Source organism: Gadus chalcogrammus, chromosome 15, assembly GCF_026213295.1.
Source record: "Gadus chalcogrammus isolate NIFS_2021 chromosome 15, NIFS_Gcha_1.0, whole genome shotgun sequence".
Lineage (NCBI taxonomy): Eukaryota > Metazoa > Chordata > Actinopteri > Gadiformes > Gadidae > Gadus > Gadus chalcogrammus.
Genome location: NC_079426.1, coordinates 2,852,659 through 2,875,695, shown reverse-complemented (window position 1 = coordinate 2,875,695; position 23,037 = coordinate 2,852,659). Strand labels below are relative to the sequence as shown.

General features: G+C 49.5%; 2 protein-coding genes across 2 annotated transcripts; both read right to left on the bottom strand.

The window, feature by feature from the left end:
- Nucleotides 1-2,008: 2,008 nt before the first annotated feature.
- phf3 (PHD finger protein 3) lies at nt 2,009-16,369 on the bottom strand. The gene is given in 18 exon segments (XM_056609868.1): nt 2,009-3,250; nt 3,282-5,134; nt 5,561-5,756; nt 6,329-6,418; nt 7,005-7,158; nt 7,988-8,189; nt 8,935-9,079; nt 10,096-10,218; nt 10,441-10,557; nt 10,907-11,063; nt 11,155-11,260; nt 11,355-11,406; nt 11,820-11,837; nt 11,839-12,121; nt 12,497-13,889; nt 13,983-14,072; nt 14,369-14,624; nt 16,067-16,369. Coding segments are annotated over 17 exon segments (5,544 nt in total). The 5' UTR covers nt 14,601-14,624; nt 16,067-16,369; the 3' UTR covers nt 2,009-2,917.
- Nucleotides 16,370-16,384: 15 nt separating this feature from the next.
- si:dkey-103j14.5 (isoaspartyl peptidase/L-asparaginase) lies at nt 16,385-22,734 on the bottom strand. Its single transcript, XM_056609303.1, has 7 exons — nt 22,682-22,734; nt 21,198-21,399; nt 20,747-20,889; nt 20,004-20,167; nt 19,468-19,586; nt 18,662-18,772; nt 16,385-17,265 (listed from the first exon to the last, which is right to left on the bottom strand). Exons 2-7 carry the CDS (start codon nt 21,382-21,384, stop codon nt 17,057-17,059), a joined length of 933 nt encoding a protein of 310 aa, XP_056465278.1. The 5' UTR covers nt 21,385-21,399; nt 22,682-22,734; the 3' UTR covers nt 16,385-17,056.
- Between the last annotated feature and the right edge of the window lie 303 nt (nt 22,735-23,037).

Below are 23,037 nucleotides of genomic sequence, written 5' to 3'. Positions count from 1 at the left end.
ATAAAGTATCCGTTGCCTCATTCAATTCCGTTCGGGCACTGAGAGTGAAAGTCAGTAGGGGGAGGGCAAACTCTGCCGCGCGGCAACAGCCGCTTTTGCCGCCGCCCCTCTGCCGCCCTTCCCCCATTGAAATTAATGGAGGCGGCGAGTTGCCGCGCGGGCGCGGCGTGTGAGCAGCGCTGCACGCGACCGGAACACCGGCACCTGTGAGACGACTGCCTTGATGTTCTCGGAAAAGGTGAATTTGAGATGTATAACAAACAAACAATCATCATCACGTTTTATGAAATGAATTACAATCTTCATAAATCCAGGCTCAGTTTGCCACGTAACGTTTAGCCTAAATAATCAGACAGCTAGCTAGCTTGCAGACAAGCAGCCCGTTATCTCTTAGGCAAACTAAACTACATGTCTGCTGATAGTTAGTTTCTAACATTTCCTTTTAACAAGAAGAATAAATGATGGAAGTAATACATCACATGAATTCTTTCATTCAAAATGGTTCATGCCTAAATCTTATCACTATTTTGGGTAGCCTATTGTTTGTTATTGTTAAGTGAAGCCGAAATGCCCAGTGAAAAGAGGAGGATTCAGGAGAGAGAGAGACAACTAAAGGAGGCAGCTAAGAGGAGCACATTACTACAGGGTAGTGATGTGCTCCGAAAAAAATCCGAAATCAGTGTGGTCAAGAGCGGCTGTCTGACCTCCTCCTGCTGTCCATAGAGAAGGACATACCAATCGACAAAGAAGAGGTTCTGAAGGCTTCTCTTTTGAAGCTTTGCATTTTTAAAATGTCAATTTGGAGAAACTTATAGGATGTTGTTTAATTATGTTTGTGTTCATGTTATGTTCTTCTTCTTCAAGTCATGTTTTTCTGCATTATCGTTAGTAGTAGTTATTTCAGTGTTTTACTTATTTGTAATTATATATTAATAAAGACCCTGTTATTCTCAGTCCTTCATATAGCCTGCAAGTTTTTTTTGGGGGGGGGGGGTGGTGCCCTTTTTTCAGGTCAGAGCAACTGCCCCTCAAAATTCCTGTGCACGTCCCTGATTGTATGTACGTTTTTATTATAGGCCTACTGACGCACGTGTATTTATTCTGTTCAATGAGATGTTAACTGATAATAGTTACTTGGTTATTGTAGCAGGATGGTGACAATGGCTGGCTGCCACAGGTCGCTCATTCAGCAATACCTCTGGTTGGTTGCGACCTATTTGCCGCCAAAAGGATCGCAACGCTTTTACGGTCGCGACCTAGTCGGTCAGCCTGCCAGAGCCAGCTGCCAGCCGCAGACAGCGGCCAGCCGTGGCTGGCCTGTCGTCGCAGCCAGCCAGCCGATACCAGCCAGGCGTCGCAGCCCGTCATTACGTCGTATAATTATCATACCATCGTACTAAATGCTCAAATGAAAGAGGCCGATTGCGTCAGTAAGTTTGACTAAAAGAGCAGAAAAGTATCTGACCCCGGAGAGAATCGAACAACCGCCTTCTTGATACTAACCAGGCGTCACTACCGCTTGTACCACTGTGACAATTTCTTCTACACTATGAACTCATATAAAATCGTATATCACTCTATAACGAAGAACTTTGTGCATAACATACCTTATTAGGCTTAATGACATTTAACAAAACAAAAAGGCTATATAATATCTGAAATACATTATTTGAATCCGCCCCAAATTACAACTAATATATTTTATTGACACTGATGGACCAACGATTTCATAATTTTAAACTGTAGGCCTACTTCAATATAAAAATATAAAAATAATATTTGCAATAAAGAGCTGTAGGAAGCTTTCGCCAGAGAGCATGGCTTTCTGGTACTTCAACTGTCGCAAAAAAACAGTTAAGTTACCTGAACATGCAAATTAACTGATAAACGACCGCCCATAGATTTATTTTTTTACGACGCGACCAATGCGACCTACGTCGCGACCTGCGACGCACGTCTGGAGAGAGCTCGGCCTTCCTCGAAAATAAATCTCCTTGCGGGTGCCGCCATTTTTGTTGAGAGCGTCATCACTGAACTCGGTCTACTCTCTCAGAATTCCGAGGGGGCCCGACCAAAAGGGGGAGGTGCCTCCGTGAAATGCTGCAAGAAAGCTGGGAGATTATCCCACTTGCAACTCGGGAGGCTGGTGTCCGAGGCATCTGGAACACACCATCATCTGAGGACGTGTACCACTTTACATGCTAGTACGTAGGGTTTATTTATTACATTTAAATAGCCTTTATATGTCATTGTTGTGTTATCAATAAAAACAAAAGGTAAATATGATCATACAAAAAGAAAGATTAGCTTTATTATGAACTGTACATAAACGGTGCAAAAGCACACTGCATTTGTAATGTACACGACAAGCCAAAATGTACAACTTTCTCCTTAGAAACGTTTATAAAATATTTAAGCAACTTTTTAAAATTGAAAAAAAAAAAAAAATACAACTGCGGTTTACATTTTTCCGCCCTTTTTTTAGTTGTTACATTCATGCCAAATATTTGTAAGCGTCTGCTGAAAAACGAGCTATCAATTCATATTCTGCAATTGTGCTGTTGGTTTATACTCCTTTGAACACATGAATAAAAAAAGGGTCTGGGAAAGAAAAACCATTTGGCGTCTGTGTGGTTAGTGTAGACGTCAACAGCCGACAGACAAAACACATTTTAAAAGAAAGGTACTTTTTTTAAAAAATATGAATGTGTAGAGAAACGTACTTCACGCACTTCAAACGCGTCGGGAGAATCCACGGACTCTCGGTCGGTCTATCTTGTCGTTGTACCGGAAAGAACGGTTAAAACAGGGAATGTTTATCATAAAACAAATAAAACAAAACGGGACACAATGGCACGGGAACAGCTGCACACTAGTGTGTATATTAAAAAAATGAACGGAACTAAAAGCCCCAAACTCATGAGTGGCTGTCCCGAGAGCTACGACGGCCGTTGTCGTGGTCCGAGTCCCGCCTGTGTCTGTGGCGCTCCTTGTGGCGCCCCCCGTGCTCGTCGCCACGGTGACGCTCTTTCCGCCGCTCCTCCGAGTGGCCGCGGTGCCGGCTGCGCTCGCGGTGCCGGTCCTGGTGCCGGCCCTTCTTGTCGCCGCTGTGACCCCGGTGGTGGCGGTCGCGGTCCCGGTGGTCGCGGTGGTCCCGGTCGCGGTCCTCGGCGTGCCGGGGCCTCTCCCAGGGGTCGCTGTAGCGGTCCTCTGGCCGCTTGTAGTCCTTGATGCCGGTGGTGGTGGAGGGGGAGGGGGAGGGGGGGGGAGGGGGGGCCGGCCGGCTGGGCGGGGGCTTCCTGCAGCAGAGAGGGGGGGGCGAGGGAGGCGGGGGGGCTGAGGCGGGGCGGGTCCTCCTCGGGTTTCAGACGGGACCCGTCGCCGTGGTCGTCGGGCCCCTGAGGAGGAGCGCCGGGGGCGACGTCACGGTCGGGGCCGCTGTTGGAGGCGGGGGCCTCTGGGACGCCGTGGGGCGGGTCCCTCGGCAGCTCGGGGCCCGCCCCCTGCGGCCCAGCGGGCGCCGTGGGGGCGGCCTGAGGCACGCGGGGATCCTTCGTCTGCTCGCTGGGAGAGCTGCTGCCGCATAAGCCCCCCACCGCCACCCAGGACGGGACCCCCGCCTGGGGGAGGGGAGAGACCGCGGGCTGGGAGCCTGCGCTGGCCTGGTTCTGACCACCGGCCTGGTTCAGACCGCCGCCTGCCTGGTTCTGACTACCGCCGCCTGCCTGGTTCTGACTACCGCCGGCGGCCTGGTTCAGACTGCCGGCCTGGTTCAGACTGCTGCCGGCGGCCTGGTTTAGACTGCTGCCGGCCTGGTTCAGACTGCTGCCGGCCTGGTTCAGACTGCTGCCGGCCTGGTTCAGACTGCTGCCGGCCTGGTTCAGACTGCTGCCGGCCTGGTTCAGACTGCTGCCGGCCTGGTTCAGACCGCCGGCCTGGTTCAGACCGCCGCCGGCCTGGTTCAGACCGCCGCCGGCCTGGTTCTGACCGCCGCCGGCCTGGTTCAGACTGCTGGCCTGGTTCAGACTGCCGCCGCCGGCCTGGTTCAGACCGCCGCCGCCGGCCTGGTTCAGACCGCCGCCGCCGGCCTGGTTCAGACTGCTGGCCTGGTTCAGACCGCCGCCGGCCTGGTTCAGACCGCTGCTCAGCGTGGGAGCGGGCAGCGACGTCGGGGTGGCGGCGAGCGTCGGGGTCGGGGTGGCGGCGAGCGTCGGGGTCGGGGTGGCGGGCGTCGGCTGCAGCCCGTTATCCTCCCCCCCTGTCGTGTACACGGAGGACTTCTTCAGGATGCCGCTCAGGGGCGCCTTTGGGCTCTCCGTCGTGGGTTTGGCCGGCGGCGATAAAGTTCCTTCGGCGCTTTCCCTCCTGGGGTCGGCGGCGGCGGCGGCGGGGACGTCCTTCCAGGCGGGGGGCGGCGAGGACAGACTGGCGAGGTAGGCCTCGGTGGAGACCCCGGGGGGCTTCTCCCGGAGCGAGACCCCGGCCCCGGGCCACGCGGCGACGCCCGTCCCATGCAGAACGCGCTGAGGCGCCGCCGCCGCCGCCGCCACCGGTCGGTTGTTCGTGTCGGCCGCGCCGGGCGTCGCCGCCGCCGCCGGCTTGGCCTCCCTCTTCCTGATGACGAAGCGGGTGGTGGGGCTCTTGACGACCGGCTTGGCGGCCCCGGGGTCCTCCAACGCGGCGGGGGGGGGCTTGGCGCTGAAGTCCGGCAGGGGCGGCAGCTCCCCGCCCCAGCCCAGCAGCACGCCGGGCAGGAAGCGCAGCGGCTTGTAGGAGTCCGACCCGGGCTCGCCCTCCTCGTCCAGCGACGCCTCGTCCCCCACAGGCTCCGCCTCCGGCTCCTCCGCCTTCTCCTCCGCCGCCTTGGGAGCGCCGGCCGGCTTCTCCGCCTCTCGGGGCTTCTTGGTGGGGATGAGGGAGGAGAGGTACTTCTTGGCGGCCGCCTCCTCCTCCTCCTCTTCCTCCGCCGCCGCCGCCGCCGCCGGGAGCCGGATGCTCGCGGCGGGCGCCGGCGGGGGCGGAGTCTCGGGGATGATGGCGGCCGCCTCGTTAGCGTCCACGGGGAGGAAGTCGCGCCGGGCGCGCTGGCGGATGATCAGCCCCAGGAGCAGGTTGGGCCGGTTGTTCTCCAGGCCTGTCCGGGGAGAGGGGGGGGGGGGGGGTTAGGGCTGGACCACTCGGCTTAAAGATAAAGGCTCGGAACGTTTCAAACCCAACCCCATTATCAATTTTTTATTATCAGATTTTATTTGAAGATTAACATTTTTAATTAAAATTTGGTGGCCGCAGATCTAGCCAAACTCTACAATTTCAGCGTATGCTGCCATGTTGACATTTTAATCTTTAAAAATAAAACGAAAGAAATATATAGATGTTTTTTATTTTTATCTTTTCAATAATCTTTATTCTTAAAAAAAGAAAAAGGATTGACCATAAATTCGAATTACGATAAAAATAATATTTTGATTAATCGCCCAGCTCTATTGAAACAGCAAGATTAGTTAGCTTTTTCATGTGTGCGTGCATGCTTTGGGGCTGGGGGGGGGTAGGGGGGGTTTACCTGGACCGTCGAAGGGCACGAGCTGGTGCGGGACCTTCTCGGTGGCCCCCAGGGGGATGATGTACATGTCCCTGACCTGCTTGAGGTTGTTGGAGACCACGCCAAAGCGCTTGCGGCTGCTGAAGTAAGCAAAGAGGAGAGTGTAGGAGATCTCGTCCTCCTCAGTCTCCGGGCAGAAGCGGATGAGGCACACCTCCTGGGTGGGGGGGGGGGGGGGGGGGGGGTCAGACAGAAGGTGGAGGACTTTTAGCCACAGCCAGAACTACGTTTCTGCCCTACAAAGGTTATTTTTACTCCATATCCTCACCACATGAATCACACTATCAACCCTGGTACCCATTTTATACAACCTTATAAGGCCCAATCCCATTTCTACCCCTTACCCCTTCCCCTTGCCCCTCTCCCTTGTTTTGAAGGGGTAAGGGTAAGGGGTAGGGATTGGGCCTTAGGCCCAATCCCATTTCTACGCCTTCCCCTTCCCCTTCTCCTTACCCCTTCCCCTTACCCCTTCAAAACAAGGGGGAGGGGTAAGGAGAAGGGGTAAGGGGTAGAAATGGGATTGGGCATTATAACCCGCCTGGACAGATAGAGGCTTACAAATGGATCAAACACCTCGGTCTCCTCAGTTCGGTCTCCGTTCTGTGCTGTGTCTCGATTCAGAGCTCGATTTACTCCCCTGTAACCACATGGAGTACGAATGCGGCCACTGCATCGATTCGCCCCCAGAAGAACAGCTTCACACACACACACACACACTCACACACTCACTTTGGTCCCAGTCGCTCGGATCTTGTCAAAGTAGTCCCACACCAGCTGAGGGTTTATCCTGCCGCCCACCTGAACGTTGTCTGGCAGATCCTGTAGTGGAACAACAACATTTACAACAACAAAACAGCAGAGAGCATGTGTACGACATGAGGCCCATGGACTAAATACACTGGTTAGCCTCCAGATGAGATGGGTGGGCAGGTAGAAGGGCTGCTCCATTATGGAAAAAATCATAGTCGCGATTATTTTGGTCAATATTGAAATCACGATTATTCAAAGGATTCTTTTTGGAGTTTGAAAACATGATGTATTTATTCAGCATGTCTCAAAAACACTGTAACTGAGAATTTGGAAACTTCGGCTTAAGAAAATACACAAAATGGTCCAAAAGATAATGTTGAAATCTAAAATAATGCACAGATATGTATGCAGCTGTTCTGCACTTTCTATAAAACAAAAAAAATAATTTAAAAAAAATCGATTATGTTAATTTTGTGATCGTTTGACGCTAAAATCGAATTTTGATTAATCGCCCAGCCCTAGCTGGTAGTACACTACCCAGGTGTGTATTAAGATCCCCTCCCCTAGACTCTCTCCAGGCATGTTGAGGCATGGACCGACAGCAGCCTCTAAACCCAACGGCTCCGTTCCAGCCCTCTGGCCCCGCCCACGTTACCTCGGTCAGGTGGTCGAGGACGCCGGACACCGGGAAGGCTCTGGTGACCAGCTTGGCCACGGCGGCCATGTTCACGAAGCCCCTCCACATGCACTGCAGCGTGGACAGGAAGGAAACGCCCTCGTCTTTAGCCGACGCGTAGCTGTAGTTTGACCTGAGGAAATAAAACCAGACACGTTCACTGTGGAGTAGAGCTTCGACCAGAGCAGCTGACGGCGAGAAGATAAAGCCCCGAGGCGATACGAGGTAAGGGGCTTCCAGACTTGCATTGATTGAAAGTAGTATCATAATGTAATAATCAAAAATGATAGAATTATGACCAGTGAAAGTCAGTTAGCAGCCGGTCAACCACATTTTTTTCCGCACCGGACAGATTTAAAGAAGCAAATGCCACCGAATTGGTGGAAGCCTGGAGCCATGAGCAAAGGGGTAGGTCAGGGAACACGGGCCTCCTGCTCACGCCAGACTTAAGTGAGGCTGGAGACCGTGTGGACTGAACACAGAACCACTGCGGCCGGAGCCGCGCCATCCCGGGGATTCTCCACTAGTCTGGGGTAAAGGCTCAGCACCGTCCACATCAGAAATTCAAGTCACACCAACTTTAAGTTGCGGGGAATGATTAGGAAAGATGTCACACACATACTCGGATATCTCACACACCGCAGCTCATCAGAACGAGACACGCGTTTGCACTTTTTGAAAATATGCATTGAAATGGAGAAGGGGCTTGCATTCCTTGACTTTACTTCTTTTTTTTTTTCACTCTCTCAATAACCCTGGAGAGAAATGAGAGATGTATGAAACACGAGAAAAGCCCATGGTACGCTTGGCATTGGGATCCACTGATGCCCTTCCCTACTGAATGAACCCCACACACACACACACACACACACACACACACACACACACACACACACACACACACACACACACACACACACACACACACACACACACACACACACACACACACACACACACACCGTGCTTCGTGGCCGCTGGACACCGTGTTGCGGAGGCTCGCCTCCAGGTCCTCCTCCTTTGCCGCCGTCGTCGTGGTCGTCGTGGTCGTCGTGGCGACGCCCTTGGCGGCCCCCTCCACGGCGGAGGACGGCCTGCGGGCCACCCTCGTGGACACCTTCACCACCTTGGTGGGGGCCTCTTCCACGGGCGGAGCCATGCGACCTGATTGGTCGGGGAGGGATGAATGACGACACGTGAAGGAGGAAAAACAGCAACGCAAATGAGCGGCGACATCGTGTCCCCGCATGAGACTACCGGACCTCTGACCTAAAAGGGGGACGTATAACACCCCCAGGTGTGAGTGTGATTAGCCGTCACAAGCCACTTTGAAAATAGGCATCTATCCAGCCCACATCTAGGTGGACACGCCCCCTTGTGATGTCAGAAGAGGCCTATTTTCAAACTGGCTTGTAACGGCCCAATCACAATCACGCCTGGTGGTGTGATACGTCACCTTTAATAACGACCCGACGCAATAACGAAAGAGCCGTGTGGAACAGAGTCTGAATCCATCGCAACAAGGAGCTGCTTTGAGAGGACTAGCAGCACACGTAAGATGCTACACTGCAGTTGAAAGACGAACTAAGAGTACCTTTGGTAAAGGAACCGTTTGCTCAAAACCCTGAAATATTTTGGAGTAATGATGATGTCAGGATGGAATGTTTCTTTACTTTTAATGTTTATAAGTTAGCCTCTTTTGTTACTTAAGCCTGAATGAAACGTCAGGATGGTTCATATCGTTATTGTTAGTATTGTTTAGCATCTACTTTTGGTTTTTGGTCTGTCCATGTTGTTTTATAATGGTGTCTTGTAAGCCCTTGTGGGCTGGGCATGCTAATGCATGACACAATAATAACAATTCAAAATTCATTGAAAGAGCTTCGGTCAGGACCGATGCGTGGCTCACCTGTGCAGATCTTGCAGTGGAGGTCGAACAGGTGAGACTTGTGCTGCCCAGTGGTGTCTTTATCCACATTGGCGCTGCTCTCCGCCTTCAGCTCCAGGGGGAGGAGGTCGACCGCCAGATCCAGCAGCTTGGTGGGGGAGGGACTCTGGGGGAGCCACGGGCCAATCAGAGCAACCAACGGGAGAGCAACCACACCGTAACAGGATAGGGGGGCGAGAATAGGGTAGCAACGACGATAGCACAGCAACAAGCTAAGTCCATGAGACACAAAAAATACATAAGTTTCATCTACCTCTTGCATGTGCTATCATATATATATATATATATTCGACTATATTTATTCGGGATGCACCGAATTTTCGGCCACCGAAAATTTTCGGCCGAAAATGGCCCAAAAGCGCATTTTCGGTTTTCGGCCGAAATACTTTTATCACCGAAATAACACGGCCGAAACAGAGATTTGTGATGACGCAAACAAAAAGCGTGGCCAGCACACGCTTGTATGGATAAGCGCGAATATGTCTGCGGTGTGGACGTTTTTCAATGTTTCTGAGAAAGACCCACATATAGCGATTTGCAAAAATTGCAATGCCTTGATTATAATGAAGTTTTGGTTTCGGTTTTCGGTTTTGGGCCTTGGTTTCCTCATTTTCGGTTTCGGCCAATAATTTTAATTTTGGTGCATCCCTAATATATACGTAACTTAAGTATGCTACTTTTGCTGCATTGTCGTCTTTGTCTTTTGTAGGATACACTCTGAACGACCACGTGCACGTTAAAGGTTGTATCAGAGATGTTGGGTGTTGGTGTTTGAACCGAGATCCCAAACAAACAGAGCCAGCCTCGCCCCTCCCTTCCGTGTTTCGTGCATCCCGTAAAAACGATCATGACCGCTGCGCAAAACCCCACAACACACAACCCTTGTCGTTGATTGGTTGGAATACTATTTTGGTTTAGAGCGGTTGGTAGTACCATTTGTTTTTGTGTGCGATCTCGGAGCATAGGCTGCCTACAGAGACGCGGTTTGTTTGACGGCCTGCTTATGGGGCCGGCGGCAAGCGGATCGTGAGGAGAGATCAGATGAATGTGATCATTTATGCGTCGGCCTGGAATCGCTGATACAACCTTAAACGTAGGGAAAACAAGTTGAATGAGACGTACCTCAGGCACCTCGACTGTCTTCGCCGGCTCCTCGCTCTCGATCTCGATCTCTCCCTTGTGGGTGATCTTGGTGATTGGCCGCCTCTCTGCCTCGCGCTGATCCTTCTCAATCATCTCGATGGCCTGGGGGGAAAGACCTGAGCCGTCACAACACAACCCGTGCCCTCTCGACACCACAAACGTACACGGCATCTGCGGCTTCTGTCAAATTGAGACGGTTTGAGTCGAGGCTGAGTCCCGACCAAGGTAGCTATCGTTTTCCACTGAAGCACTAAAGACCTGTAGAGCTCCATGATTTCCTCCTAAATGCTTTTTCCTTTGAACGGTGAAACGTTGTTTACTCACGTGGCGGTTCTCTCGCTGCCGCCAAGCGGCCAGCTCTTTAGAGGCCAGCTCTTCAGGACTCATGCGACTCAGATTAGCGGGAGAGATGTCCCCTTTCAAAACCCGCCGAAACAGCACCTGCAAACACAATGGTACAAAAGTGGAGACGTGTTAGCGCGGATGCACACATCGTCGTAGGATTTAGCCATTTCTAAAAAAGGGTAAATGGACTGCGCTTTCAGATCTGAGGCCACTCAAATGCTCCACTACCATTAATGCCTCGCAGTCACCCATTCATACACACGGCCACACATGGACAGGCGCGGTCGCATTGCCTGGCTTGCAGCTTCAGCAGAGGAAATTACATCATCCGTTCCCATAGTTTCGATTCACACCCTCGATAAGCAAATGGGCGTCCTTAGGCAAGGCATCTTGCTCAGGGACGCCCACAGGTTCGTCCTGTAGCCATGAGAACCCTTTGACTCACGTTGTTCTTGGTGTCCCGGAGGTTGAACATCAGGCTCCGGTACTTGCTCTTGTACTTGCTGTCGGTGTCTTTGTACAAATGAAAGAGCTCCCTCTCTGTCTTCCGGGCCACCTCAGAGGCCCGCTCCACCGCCATCTTCAAGTCTGACTCCTTGAGTCTGAGGAGAAACACGGGACTTTTTATTCAACACGTCTCCTAAGAGATAGGTGCTTGCTGAAGTGGCATCTTATCAAGACGTGGCGGCTTACCGTTGCAAGAGGATTTCCTTCAGAGAGTCTCGCACACTTCTTCGGATTTCTTCGACAGAAGCGGGTTTCTTCGGAGCCGAGGAGGAACCCTTGTGTTTTGGATGACCTTCAAGAACGCAGAATGGGCGTCAGATATATTGCTTTTTCAAAGCCTTAGTGGGGAAACTTCTGACAACCTCGGCATAAAAATATGAACATACCCGTTTTGTGGGTAGACTCTTTTACCTCTGTGGACGGTTTTCGATCAGACTCCTGTGTAGGAATTAAAAATAATGACTTATCTTTACACCAAATCATTTTAAAATGACTCATAACATCAAAAAGAGCAGACCTTGTCTTAAACCCAAAGAGAACATTAGCTGAAGCATGTGATGTCAGGTGAGAGACAAATAACTAAACTCTAGTCTAAACTCTACCCAGCGGGTGCTTGGTTAACCAAACACCCGTCCCTGCTCAAAGAGCAAATCCCCAAAAAACAATAGAGGCAACAGAAAAGACAACCAACCCGTGTGCAGTGGTAATACTTGCTATGACAATATCAGTATAAGCTGTATAAGCTCTCGCACACAAGTCGACAAGGGCCAACCTCTGCATGACTTTCCCACTCACACGGATTAGACGCCTACGTTGTTCTTAGGAGAGAACACCCGGCAGCGCCCGCTTACCTTCTTCATGGGTCGGAGGGCCGCCGGACGCCAGGGCCTGCGCCGGGCCTGGGCCTTGCCTGGGCTTGGCGGCCGGGGTGTGGCCCACGGCCTCGGGCACGGGCGCGGACTCTACCTCGGGCGGCGGCGGGCGTTTGGCGGTGCTCTGGACGTCGGGCTCGGCCTTCACGCTCTCGTCGGCGCAGCACTTGAGGCACACGTACATCTGGTCCTCGTCCTCCATCTCCTGCACCTTGGCCAGGTCCAGGCCCACGCAGTCGCCGTGGAACCAGTCGTCACAGCGACCGCAGCCCACCATGAACCTTGGCGTGGGGGTGGGGGGGGGGAGGGAGTTTAAGATTATCTGTGCTCGTATTGGTGGAACGCAGCCAAATGAAGGTTAGTGTTACACCAGGGGATTACTGCACACTCTGTGTTGACGGAAACTGGAATCGTGTTTCATTCCATCAATACAATTTATACGAACGCTCTATATTAATCCCCATCCAAACCGTGGCCAATCCCCCCCCCCCCCCCAATCCCTGCCCTCACTACAGGAGAAGTGTGTTGCCAAGTGGAAAGCAGAGGCCAGGATGCAGCAACAACAACGCAGGACGGCCTTCCGGAAACAAAACAAAGAACAAAGCGGCTTTCCACAAAGTGGGACCTCTCTCCGGCGTCCCGCCGGCTCTACTCACATGTTGCCGTGGTGCTTCTTGCACAGGCCGCAGCTGTTGGTTCCGTCCCAGGCGCTCTCCGCCGGCGGCTCGTCGTCCGCTTCCTTCTTGGTGGCGGCGGCGGCGGCGGTGGCGGCGGCGGCGGCGGCCGGCGCGTTGTCCGGCACAAACAGCGGCGGCTCCTCCGTGGAGGGGGTCCGGGGCGTCCGACTCTTCTGCCTCTGGAGGAGCTTGTCGGGCCTCTTGCCCCTGGCCTTCTCCGGCCCTGCGTCCTCCGGGGGTCTGGAGGAAGGCCCCGGGGAGCCCAGCGACGGCGGGGGACGTTCGTGCTTTGGGTTGTGCGCGTTGAGGGTGTTCTTGGGGGCGTTGTGGGGGGGGTCCGCGGGGCCGTCACACGACGGGGCCTTCTTCACCGGAGCGGCGCTGGAGGGACCCGGGGACTTGGGCTTCGGGTTGACGGGTTTCCCGGTCTGGACCTTTGGGACTTTGGAGGCGTGCTCAGGGTGGGAGATCTCTCCGGGTCTCTTCAGTGACACCGCTCCCTTCTTGGGAGGTTTGGCGCTGGGCGGGACGTCGTCTCTCTGGGGGGGCTTAGTGGGAGAGCTCGGGGCAGGGTTCGGCCCTTGAATCAGGCTCTTCGGTCTACGGGAAACCAAGCTCTTGTTCTTAACCGTGGGCAGCCTGGGTTTAGGTTTAAACATCGCTTTGGCGAAAAGCTTTAGCTTGTCCTTACAGTTCAGCTTGTCAGTAGAGCCGGTGGTGTTGTTCGGAGGGCTCTCAGTCGGCTTGACGACATCTTTCCCCTTAGCGCATGGCGTCTGCTCGGCGGAGTCGCTCCCGATGTCAACCTTGGTCTCTTCTGAGCAGGACTTTGGCGCGGGGGCGCCGTTGGTGGCCTGAACGTCGTTGGGGTTCACGTACGGGCCCAGACCGAGTGCTCCTTCGACGCCCCCCGAGCCAACCTGGTTCTCCGCGGTCGGATTCGGAGCCGTGACGTTACTCGGCACCGTGGCGTCGTCTTCCTTGGTGTCGGCCGCGACGGCCCCGTCACCGCCGGAGGTCAAACCCTCCTGAAGGCTCACCGGCTGGCCGGCGGCGGTGGCGCCGGCGCCCTCACCCTCGCCCGCGGTGCCGTACGAGGGCCCCGGGAGCAGCTCGATCCTGAAGCCCCCCACCGTGACGGTCAGCCTCCGCAGCACCACCATGGGGCTCAGCCACAGCCCCGCGTCGAGCTCCTGGACGTGGACGCGGCCCCCCAGGCAGAGCTCCTTCTTCAGCTGGGGGCCCTGCACGCCCTTCTCGATCAGAAACGACGTCAGCTGCCGGTTGGTCGGTTTTTTGCGGGGCCTTCCGCGGGGTTTCGGGGTGACGGGTGAAGCGGACGGAGCGGTCGAGGTCTTGGGGGCGACCGTTGCTGTTGGGACAATATAGAATTGAACATCACCACACTTCAGTGACGTAACGCTGGGTTATGTAATAGGAACGTTGTTGAACGCTCTCCACTGACCAGAGGGTGTGACGCGCGGATGTTTCCGGGGCCTTCCGACAGAACGGGGAGCCGGTGGACTCGGCAACTTCCCACTGATGCCATCGAGACCTGAGGTAGCAAATATATAGTAAATGCATGAACTTTTGCGAATTTGATTACAAACCTGAAACAGAAGCCATCGGTCAAAGTATTTCCAGCAACATTTGGCTGTCGACATGTTGTACAAGATCTCGACCCAATTGATTTCTGCAGCTGTGATTCAAAACTCTCAAACTCAGGTTTCAACAGGTAGTTATATATATATATAATATATATTTTTATTATATATATATATAATATATATTTTTATTTTACATATTAGTGTAGTCCTTTTTAGTTCTTAAACATTGCCATTCCGTACATACCTGTAGCACCAGCAATCAAAAAATTGCCCTCATCATTTTCCAAAGGATTAAACTGAGAGCTTGCTGATCCAAACATTGGATCTTTGTCACTCAACATGTTTGTCAGTGAATCTTCCAGCAGGATACCGGTTCCAAACTCATTTCTTGCTTCACATTCCAGATTTTGTCCAGTCCCCAGAGAGTCCAACTGGTCACTGGGAATCAAATGATTCAAAGTCTCCACAGTGTCCATGAATGCTGTTCCCCTCTTCACCACCTGCGTAAAACAGTTGAGCACAGGTGTCACAATCCCTTATAGACAGGGAGTTCCCCAAAACAACTGTACTACTACCACATTTGATATAATCACGTTTAAGTACAGTGGTATAAGAGCCTGCATTATTACATTCAAACATCTTCTACGTATAGGCCAAATATTCAATACAATCCTAACTACCAATGGACTAACTTATATAAACTAAAACATGAATAAGGGTTAAATGGACGCACGAGTGCTAGCAGTAGCATTGGTAACACCTGCCCAGTAACCTTGGTACGAATACCTACTACGTGTTTTTACGTATAGATTATATTAGAAATTATAACCCTTTTTTTATCCAATATTCCTGAGGAGGCAGTATAATTCCAAAGAGAGACTACCTTTTTTAAATCTGAAATGCTACAAATGCTGTGGATTCATCACTAAATGAATGAGCTGTCATGGTTGACAGTGACACGACTGGGAAAGAGCCCAGGCGCTAGCATGCTAACACGTTTGAACTTCGCTCCATTGAGTGCACTGTTTGAATGAAAAAAAAAACAAGTGTCATAGTATTGTATTTAATAGCGATAACGATAAACTCATCAACATTGCATGTCAACGGGTAGCTGGGGTCGTCCTATTTTTACCGGCATGCTGTTGGTTTCACCGTAATCCTACTTTGTCGATTATTCAAAGTCTTCTCCAGAGAGTGGACTGTTCAGACTCATTGACATAAAGTTGCTCATACATAACAATCGTTGATCCAAAGAGTGTGACACGGGCGGTCTGTAGTAGTGCAATATTGTGGAGTTCATCGCCCTGTAATGCAATCAGATAAGACTTATATGTTTCACGAATAGGGCACTCCATGGAGGGAATTAAGAGCTCGCAACGTCTTCCTAGTGGTTTGCGGCTAGCTAACCCTACCACTAAGGGACCACCAATCGGTTAGATAATCCTCTACAGGCCACAGATAGAACTAAAGTAAAGCACTGGTGTACACGTAGTATGATAAAACACACACAATCAAAACACAGTGTATGCTCTGTACCCTCTTGTGGCAACAGAGCATAAAGTGAGCTGTATGCAGCGGGCTAGCCCGAGAGTGGCTAACAACAGTTAGCTTCCACGCCAGCATGGAAGCGACAACTACTTCGACTACGTTGCTTTAACGTCGCCGTTACTAACGGGCCTGTAGGTCTAGATGCCCTGCTCATCGAGTAACCCCTGTGTGTTGATACATCGCTCGTTTGGATGTAAAACCAAGTCCCCCAAAGGATTCTAGCGAACTGGAGAAGGGTTAGCAGAGGCCTACCAAGTTTGTTTGTATTCTCGCTAGCAGCTAGCTGGGATTAGCTAGGATCACGCCCCCCCTAAACAACATTTAGGGGTCCCCTATGGCGGAACATAGATTAACGCACAAAGCTGTTGGGTATCGTGGCCCGCATGTCACTTACTGTTGTGGTGTAACATAGCAGGATTTTTCGTCGATTGCAGTCGTGGTCAAAGTGCCCAGGCAGCCTGTAACTTCCTCGAAGTCATATGTCCAGCCTGGCCGCTGTTGCCGCTGCAAAGCCCCGCGACGAGTCCTGTCAACCAACAGCCCGGGTCACGTGGCTCGTATTTACAGTAAGGTTACAGGGTCGCGTGTGTCTATCCAAACATCATGGACGAGTGGTGTTATGTGTCTCAAATTATATATATATATATGAGCATACTTTTTCTAAACCATTTATAACAATATAATATGCAATCCAATACAGCAAGTTCAATTATTTTATTGTATCTTGAAATAACTAAAGAAGTACATAATAGACCTTGTTAAAAACATTCAAAATATTCAAATACAGTAAAATCCTACCCCAAAACTACAAATATATAATCTAATAAAAAAAAGTAAGTATTCTGCTGATTTAAACAAAGGGTGTTGATGAAAAATTGACTGATTTTTGTGGATTCATAAGACAAAGGCATACATTAGATTGGCTTTGGGTGTTTAGATTAGATACAACTTTATTAATCCCCTGTAGGAGAAAGTTGTTAAATTTGTTATTACATAGATTGACTAAAAGTTATTATTAGTTAGTACTAGTAGTTCTCTAATAGTATACTTTCGTAATATTATGAAGATGCAGCCTTAACCTATACTTCCCGTATTCCTCATGTGCAATATAAATCCCTGTTACATTCACATATAGGGCATATAGCAGACGCTTTTATCCAAAGCGACTTACATCGGTTAATACACGCATTGACACACCGACGGCAGAGTCAACCATGCAAGGCGACAGCCAGCTCGTCAGGAGCAGTCAGGGTTAAGTGTCTTGCTCAGGGACACATCAACACTCAGCTAAGAGGAGCTGGGGATCAAACTAGCAACCTTTCTGTTACAAGACAACTGCTCTGCCTCCTGAGCTAAACCTATTGTACACTTTGTCACATTTCCTTCATTGCACCGGCTTGTCTTGAAACCTTTCCTGGGGATTCAACCCGTACCACAGAGTGCCTTGCTCCGCGGCCGCCCAGGCCATCCTCTCGGTGGTGAAGGTGGCCGCCCACTGCCCCGAGGGAGAGACCGCGATGGCCCCGCCCCCACCGTGGACACGCTCGTCCATGTAGCGCAGGGAGAGCTCCACCGCGTCCTCCACTTCTTTACCTTCAGTTGGGGGAGAACACACAGCATGTGAAACGGGGCCGACGCTGTCCGTGTCGTTGCCCTGGGCAACTCGACAATCAATTGTGTGGGGGGGGGGGGGGGGGGGGCGGCCTTGAGTGATAGGTTATACAATTAAGAAGAAACAACGGTGGGCCTCTTCATAACTAATTTATATATTTTTGTAATTCAATAATGTAATAATTATTATTATTTTATTTTTTTAGAAACCTTATTTGTGGTGCCCCCCCCCCCAAGGTACTTGGTGCCCTACGCACTCTGTGTACTCTGCGTATATATCTTTTTCTTAAATCACTTAATCACTCTTTTCCTCTACTTTTCCCAGTTGAGTTGCAGTGAGACAAGTACATTTCCCCCGTGTGGGATTGATAAAGTTTTGTGTTATCTTAATTCATTTCAAATCATCGGATTCATTAACGGATTACCGCTAGGGTTCTTGGGCCATGAAATGAGGGCTCTGTCCGCCATTGGGGACCCCCCTCTTTTTATCATTATTATTATTATTATTATTATTATTATTATTAGGTATTTTCTGTTGAAAGAAATCAGCATGTGAGAAAGGAGACGCTCGAACCCAATGGCCATCGTATCTCATTTCTGGAACTCTAAACTTTCTCGTTTTGAACTAACAAGACTAATTTCAGCAATGTTCATTGCTGGCATTGATAAGTTAGCACAGCTGTCTTGACCACATATGTTATATTTGTTGATATTGTCGATAAATTAATCTCTGAGGCATAATTAATTAAGCAATTTTTATTTTACATAAATCTGGACACCTCTATGATTGATTGCTTATGGATTTCCAATTGGAATCAACCTTTCCCAATGTGTACATTTCCCTGGGCCTTCATGTTACCCTCCCAGTAAGCCTACACACCGACACTCCTTTATAAATTCTTAAACACTGTGAGGTTTGGTGACCTCTGTGTTTGTGTATGTTTGGGATTGGAAGGCATGGCAACAAGTGTTTTCCCGGGCCCTGAATGCTCACAATGATGAAAGACCAAAGCCAACTGCTGCATTGTGAGGATGGGATTACAACTGTTCTTGCAACTGAACAATCCTCTCTTTTAGAGAGAGCGCTTTGCAATATGATATCCTGATGTGAGAAACAGCAGCTTTGCTTATCCAATTCACACTATGACAATAAATATCAAGCCCTTAAAAAGAAATTATTTTACTGCCACCGTTTATACTATCTTACAAAGGCAAAAGCAATATTATATGATGTCTAATATTGACTAGGTAACCACCATTGGATGGCGATGGGGGTGAATAAAAGGGGTGACTTATTTAGCCTCTACAGTATGAAGGGAGCAGCGTGTTTAAGTGTTTCAGATAGATCGTAAATGACACAATGAAAGCGATACTTAACCTTGCTCAATGTGGAAAATGATGAGGCGAGCCAAAGTGACTTTAAGGATGGACTCTCCGTGACCGGTGCAAGACACTGCTCCGCTACGGTTGTCCGCGTATCCCCCAGCGCCTGATCCACAGGAGAGAAGGGTCACTGGATGGTAGGCTCTGCTCTTTTCCACGTGCTGCTACCGTCTCTCAGCTCTCAGAGAATCTGAGTGGTTTTGGTTGCATGTTCCTCCGATTGAATCCTGTCCAGTGGACAGGATTCAATCGGAGGAACATGCAACCAAAATCACTCAGATTCTCTGAGAGCTGAGAGACCTCTGAGAGCTGGAAAACCTTCTTTATGTTATCTTTTCTTCTTCTTTTAAATTATTCTTGTTATTATTAGTGCAGTGCCCGTTCCAAAGGTGCCTGTACAGAACTGTCTGATGGCTATTGGCTATTGCAATGTGATGTGGCAAATGTGTGAAGTCGATCGGATGAATGGTTGTTCGATAGACATTATAGTCAGAATTAATATAAAGTATTATTAAGATTATACGTAATGTATTTAGGGTAGACCCATACAAGTCATATAGTCTTACTAGCCTGTCTTTTCTTTATTGCGGTCAATTTGAAATATACTTTTCAAAGATTCTGCCGAGGTAAGTGTAATTAATATTGATATAATCAGGGACGTTTAAAGCGTCAGGGTCAAGTCCATGGTCGCATTTAACAGCCCATGTGGTTATGAACGGTTAATCATTATGCGAAGCTTCTTACAACCCGATTATAAGTAAAAGGACATTTGACAAGAGGGAAGGAAATGTGTCATCCTACCGATGACTGGAGAGTCTCCCACTCGGCCCACCATTTTGTTTCGTATCCCTCCTGTCGAAGTGGCACAGGCCACATTACCGCAAGAGTCCACGGCAACAGCCCCGACCGTATCATGACACCTAGGGCAAACAACAATCCTTCATCTATCTTCATGGTCTACGGAGTGCTGTAAGCTTATACGATAGAATAACATCATTGAACAAACCTAGCAATAACGTTGTGACTGCAGTGTGTGTACCCTATTGAGACCACTAACTTTCCAATATGACAGCAAAATGATTGCATCATATCATGTGGCTGTAGAGTAGAGAAGTACATTTTTTTGAAACCATGACCTGTTGATTGGATGGTACTATTCGTTTCATTCCCTGATGGAAATTGCCTTTTTCAACAGGCTTTTTTGAAAATACAAAAAATACTCAAAATACTTGTTCCTCGTGTATTTCTGTTGTTGTGTCAATTACCAAAGTGTGCTGAAACCAAGGATCATACCGATCCTGTGTTTCATGAACCCTCTTGTCCTCCATACCACCTACAATTGAGAATGGAACAGCTCCTTCACTCCAGCACCATACTCCTTCGCTTTCTCCCACTCTCTCCTCTCGTAGGCGGTCACCAGCGTTTCGGTGGGAGCGGTCTTAAAGCCGATGCGCTCGGCAAACAGGTTGGCCCCTCTGCTGGTTAGCATAACGTGGTCGGTCTTCGTGTTTCCAAACATGTAAGGAGAAGATTTACATCACACCGAATGGGTTATTTTAACAGTTATTTTTTTTACATGAAGGAACATTACTTGGCTTACAAGCGTTCACTGTTTGCCTCCCAGCCAATAGGCCTCAGGCCAAAAGGAAGGCTGCCTGACGAGTGACGCCTAAGGCCTACCTGATCTGTGCTGGTCAATACTATAAATTCAAACGCTTTGTGTAAAACATGCCTGCAAAATGGTAACCGAGGGACAAAACAAAACAGAAGAATGAAATGGAGATCTCAAACGTAATGTTTTTTCCCCTTCCTAAATGTGGCATCATATCCAGTTTGGTTCTCCGGTAGATGATTGCCACCACGCGACGATGATGATCAACCCCCAGCCGCCCTCAGCAGATGCTGAGTTGGAATCATTCTCTCACCCGTTCCCTCAGAAACAACAGGCTGCAGCTGTTGCTCTGCTTATTCATATAATCCCCTAGCCAGACATCTACAGTGTGTATAGTATACACATATCTCTCTATAAATCCAGAGATATATACTATACTATATATATATATATTTGAAAAGGGGGCACCTTCTCCATGACGGCCCGTGCGAGGGAAACAGGATTGGCGATGTTCTGAACACAAGACACCGCTCCACTCCCGAGAGTCTGTCCGTCCATGATGATGGCGTCGAGCTCCACCTCGCCGTCGGCGTTCAGCACTGCGCCATGTCCTGTAATCAAGCGCCCCCCAACCGCTCACAGTTCAGTTGTATTGATTCACAGAAACGTATTCTGACTCACTCCCCTTTAGCAAGCGGGCCGGGCTCAGAAGCAGCACGCAGCATGCATTTCATGGATGTTTGGTCGATCTATTCAGGATTTCAGCAATGCAGAATATAGGCCAATTATATATTATATAAATTATTGTTATATTTTGTAGTTTTTCCCGCCCAACTCCAGAATTCACATCAACGCGGTGTAAAACTAAAAAACAACGAGATACAATAAAATAATAACCGCATTCAAACAAAGCTCTGACCTGCGTCGAACACGGGGTTGTCCTCCATGGCCCTCACAGCCTTCTCCACCGCGTCCAGCGCGCTTCCCCCGGTCCCCAGCACCCTGTAGCCCTCACTGGCCGCCGCCTTGACCCCTTTCACGGAGGCGTCTGCCAGCTCGTCTGGTATCGCCCAGGCCCCTCCGTGTACAACCAGGACAGCCTTCATCGTCTCAACTCAAGGCTCCAGGACCAGAGAGGATTGAAGAAAGGGTAGGTCATTTAGATTAGTTGGTAAGGTTATTCACATTGGTTTATGACTTCTCAAATCCAATTCATTGTTTGTTGTTTGTCAAAATGTTTTGTAGCAGATATGTTTTGAAAGTACTATTTTTCGTTTTTTTAATTCTTTGTGAATTGTAATGCTTTTATCATCTTTTTGTCACATGTATGCAGGGCCGTCGATAAGGGGTGAAAGGTGATGACGATTCTAGGGGCCCACAGCCCAGGGGGGGCCCACAAAAAAAATAATAATAATAATAATCTTATTTTTTTATATTACTACCAGCCCATAGTACTACCATAGCGCCCCCCCCCCCCGTCAACAATTTCTCCCTCGTCAACAATTGCTCCTTCCACCCTCCCCCCCGTCAACAATTCAGCGCAGGGGGGCCCATCAGTAAATCTTGTCTAGGGGCCCAGGAATCGTAGCAACGGCCCTGCATGTATGAATAACATCTGTAGATACAAGAAATGCCAAGACTACAGGCAGTATTAAGATAAGCAACTCTTCAATGACATTCCTTGCTAGCAGATTTGTAAAGTGTGCAAAAGTGTGTTCATCTTTGTATTTCAATGTCTGCACTAATAGTTGGTACCTGACTAAAAGTACAGTCGTTTATTGTTCAGACATTCATTTAGAAAGCTAAAACAAGTCTGGTAGTCAAAGGTTTCGCAAGGTGTCGTTGCAGCGTGTATGTCCCAAGCCTCGCCACTGGGTGGAGCTATAGAGCTACATGGTATTTAAAAAGCTTTGAATCGGTGCATGTTTTCCATCCGGGCCTCAAAACTCTGTCAAAAAAAATAAACTATAGCGCATATTGCCTCGTACATACGGATTGCGTAAAATGGTGACGTTTCGTAATCTGTTGACGTAATATAGTAGTGGTTTTGCCTCAGTTGCAAGGAGTTGTTCTGCACATGTCAAGTTTACTGCATGCGTTTCGAATGTGTTGGGGTGCACGTGACGCATGCGGCGCAACAGGGCGCAACGCACGCAGTCCAATTTATAGGATTCCTTGGGAACTTATACGCAACTAAGTCATCCTTAGGTAAATTAGGTGAATATACTTAATGCGTTGTGGTTGTTGTTGTTGTTGTGGTTTTTGTTGTTAATGTTCACTAAATAAAAAGGTACCTAAATATGCAAGTTGACAAACTCCTACCTAGAATAGCAATCCTACTTTAAAACTGAACTGCAGGTATTGTTGCAGAAGCAGATATGTAGTCGAAGGCGCAGGGCTTACCTTCCTGCTTCTCTTCTTCTTCCGAAAGATCAGCACCACTCAATGAGAATAAGGGGCGGGGCCTTACTGGTGTTGTCGGGAAAAGAGCCCCTAAACCAAGCAGGACTGGTTAATGACTTTCTTACGTAATAGGTTTCTTTTCTTCAGTTAATTTAATTGGTGAAATGTTTTCTATGATGCAACCAAAAGCAATGAATGGTTGCATTCCAGACTTGTAAGGGACAATATGTTTTGTGTAGGTTATTTGTAGTGATGGCGAACGTTAGGTAAAGACGGACTTTACACTCCAACTTACGAACGACCTTACGTTCTGCTGGTGCAACCGCCTGCTGGTGGAGATCAGTAGTTTTATGCAC

Coding starts and splice junctions, on each gene's coding strand:
- si:dkey-103j14.5 (XM_056609303.1), bottom strand. CDS start 21,384: ATGAAGGCTGTCCTGGTTGTACACGGAGGGGCCTGGGCGATACCAGAC. Junction 20,890..21,197: donor CAACCCCGTGTTCGACGCAG/GTCAGAGCTTTG, acceptor GCTTGATTACAG/GACATGGCGCAGTGCTGAAC. Junction 18,773..19,467: donor GGGAGACTCTCCAGTCATCG/GTAGGATGACAC, acceptor CCTGTGGATCAG/GCGCTGGGGGATACGCGGAC.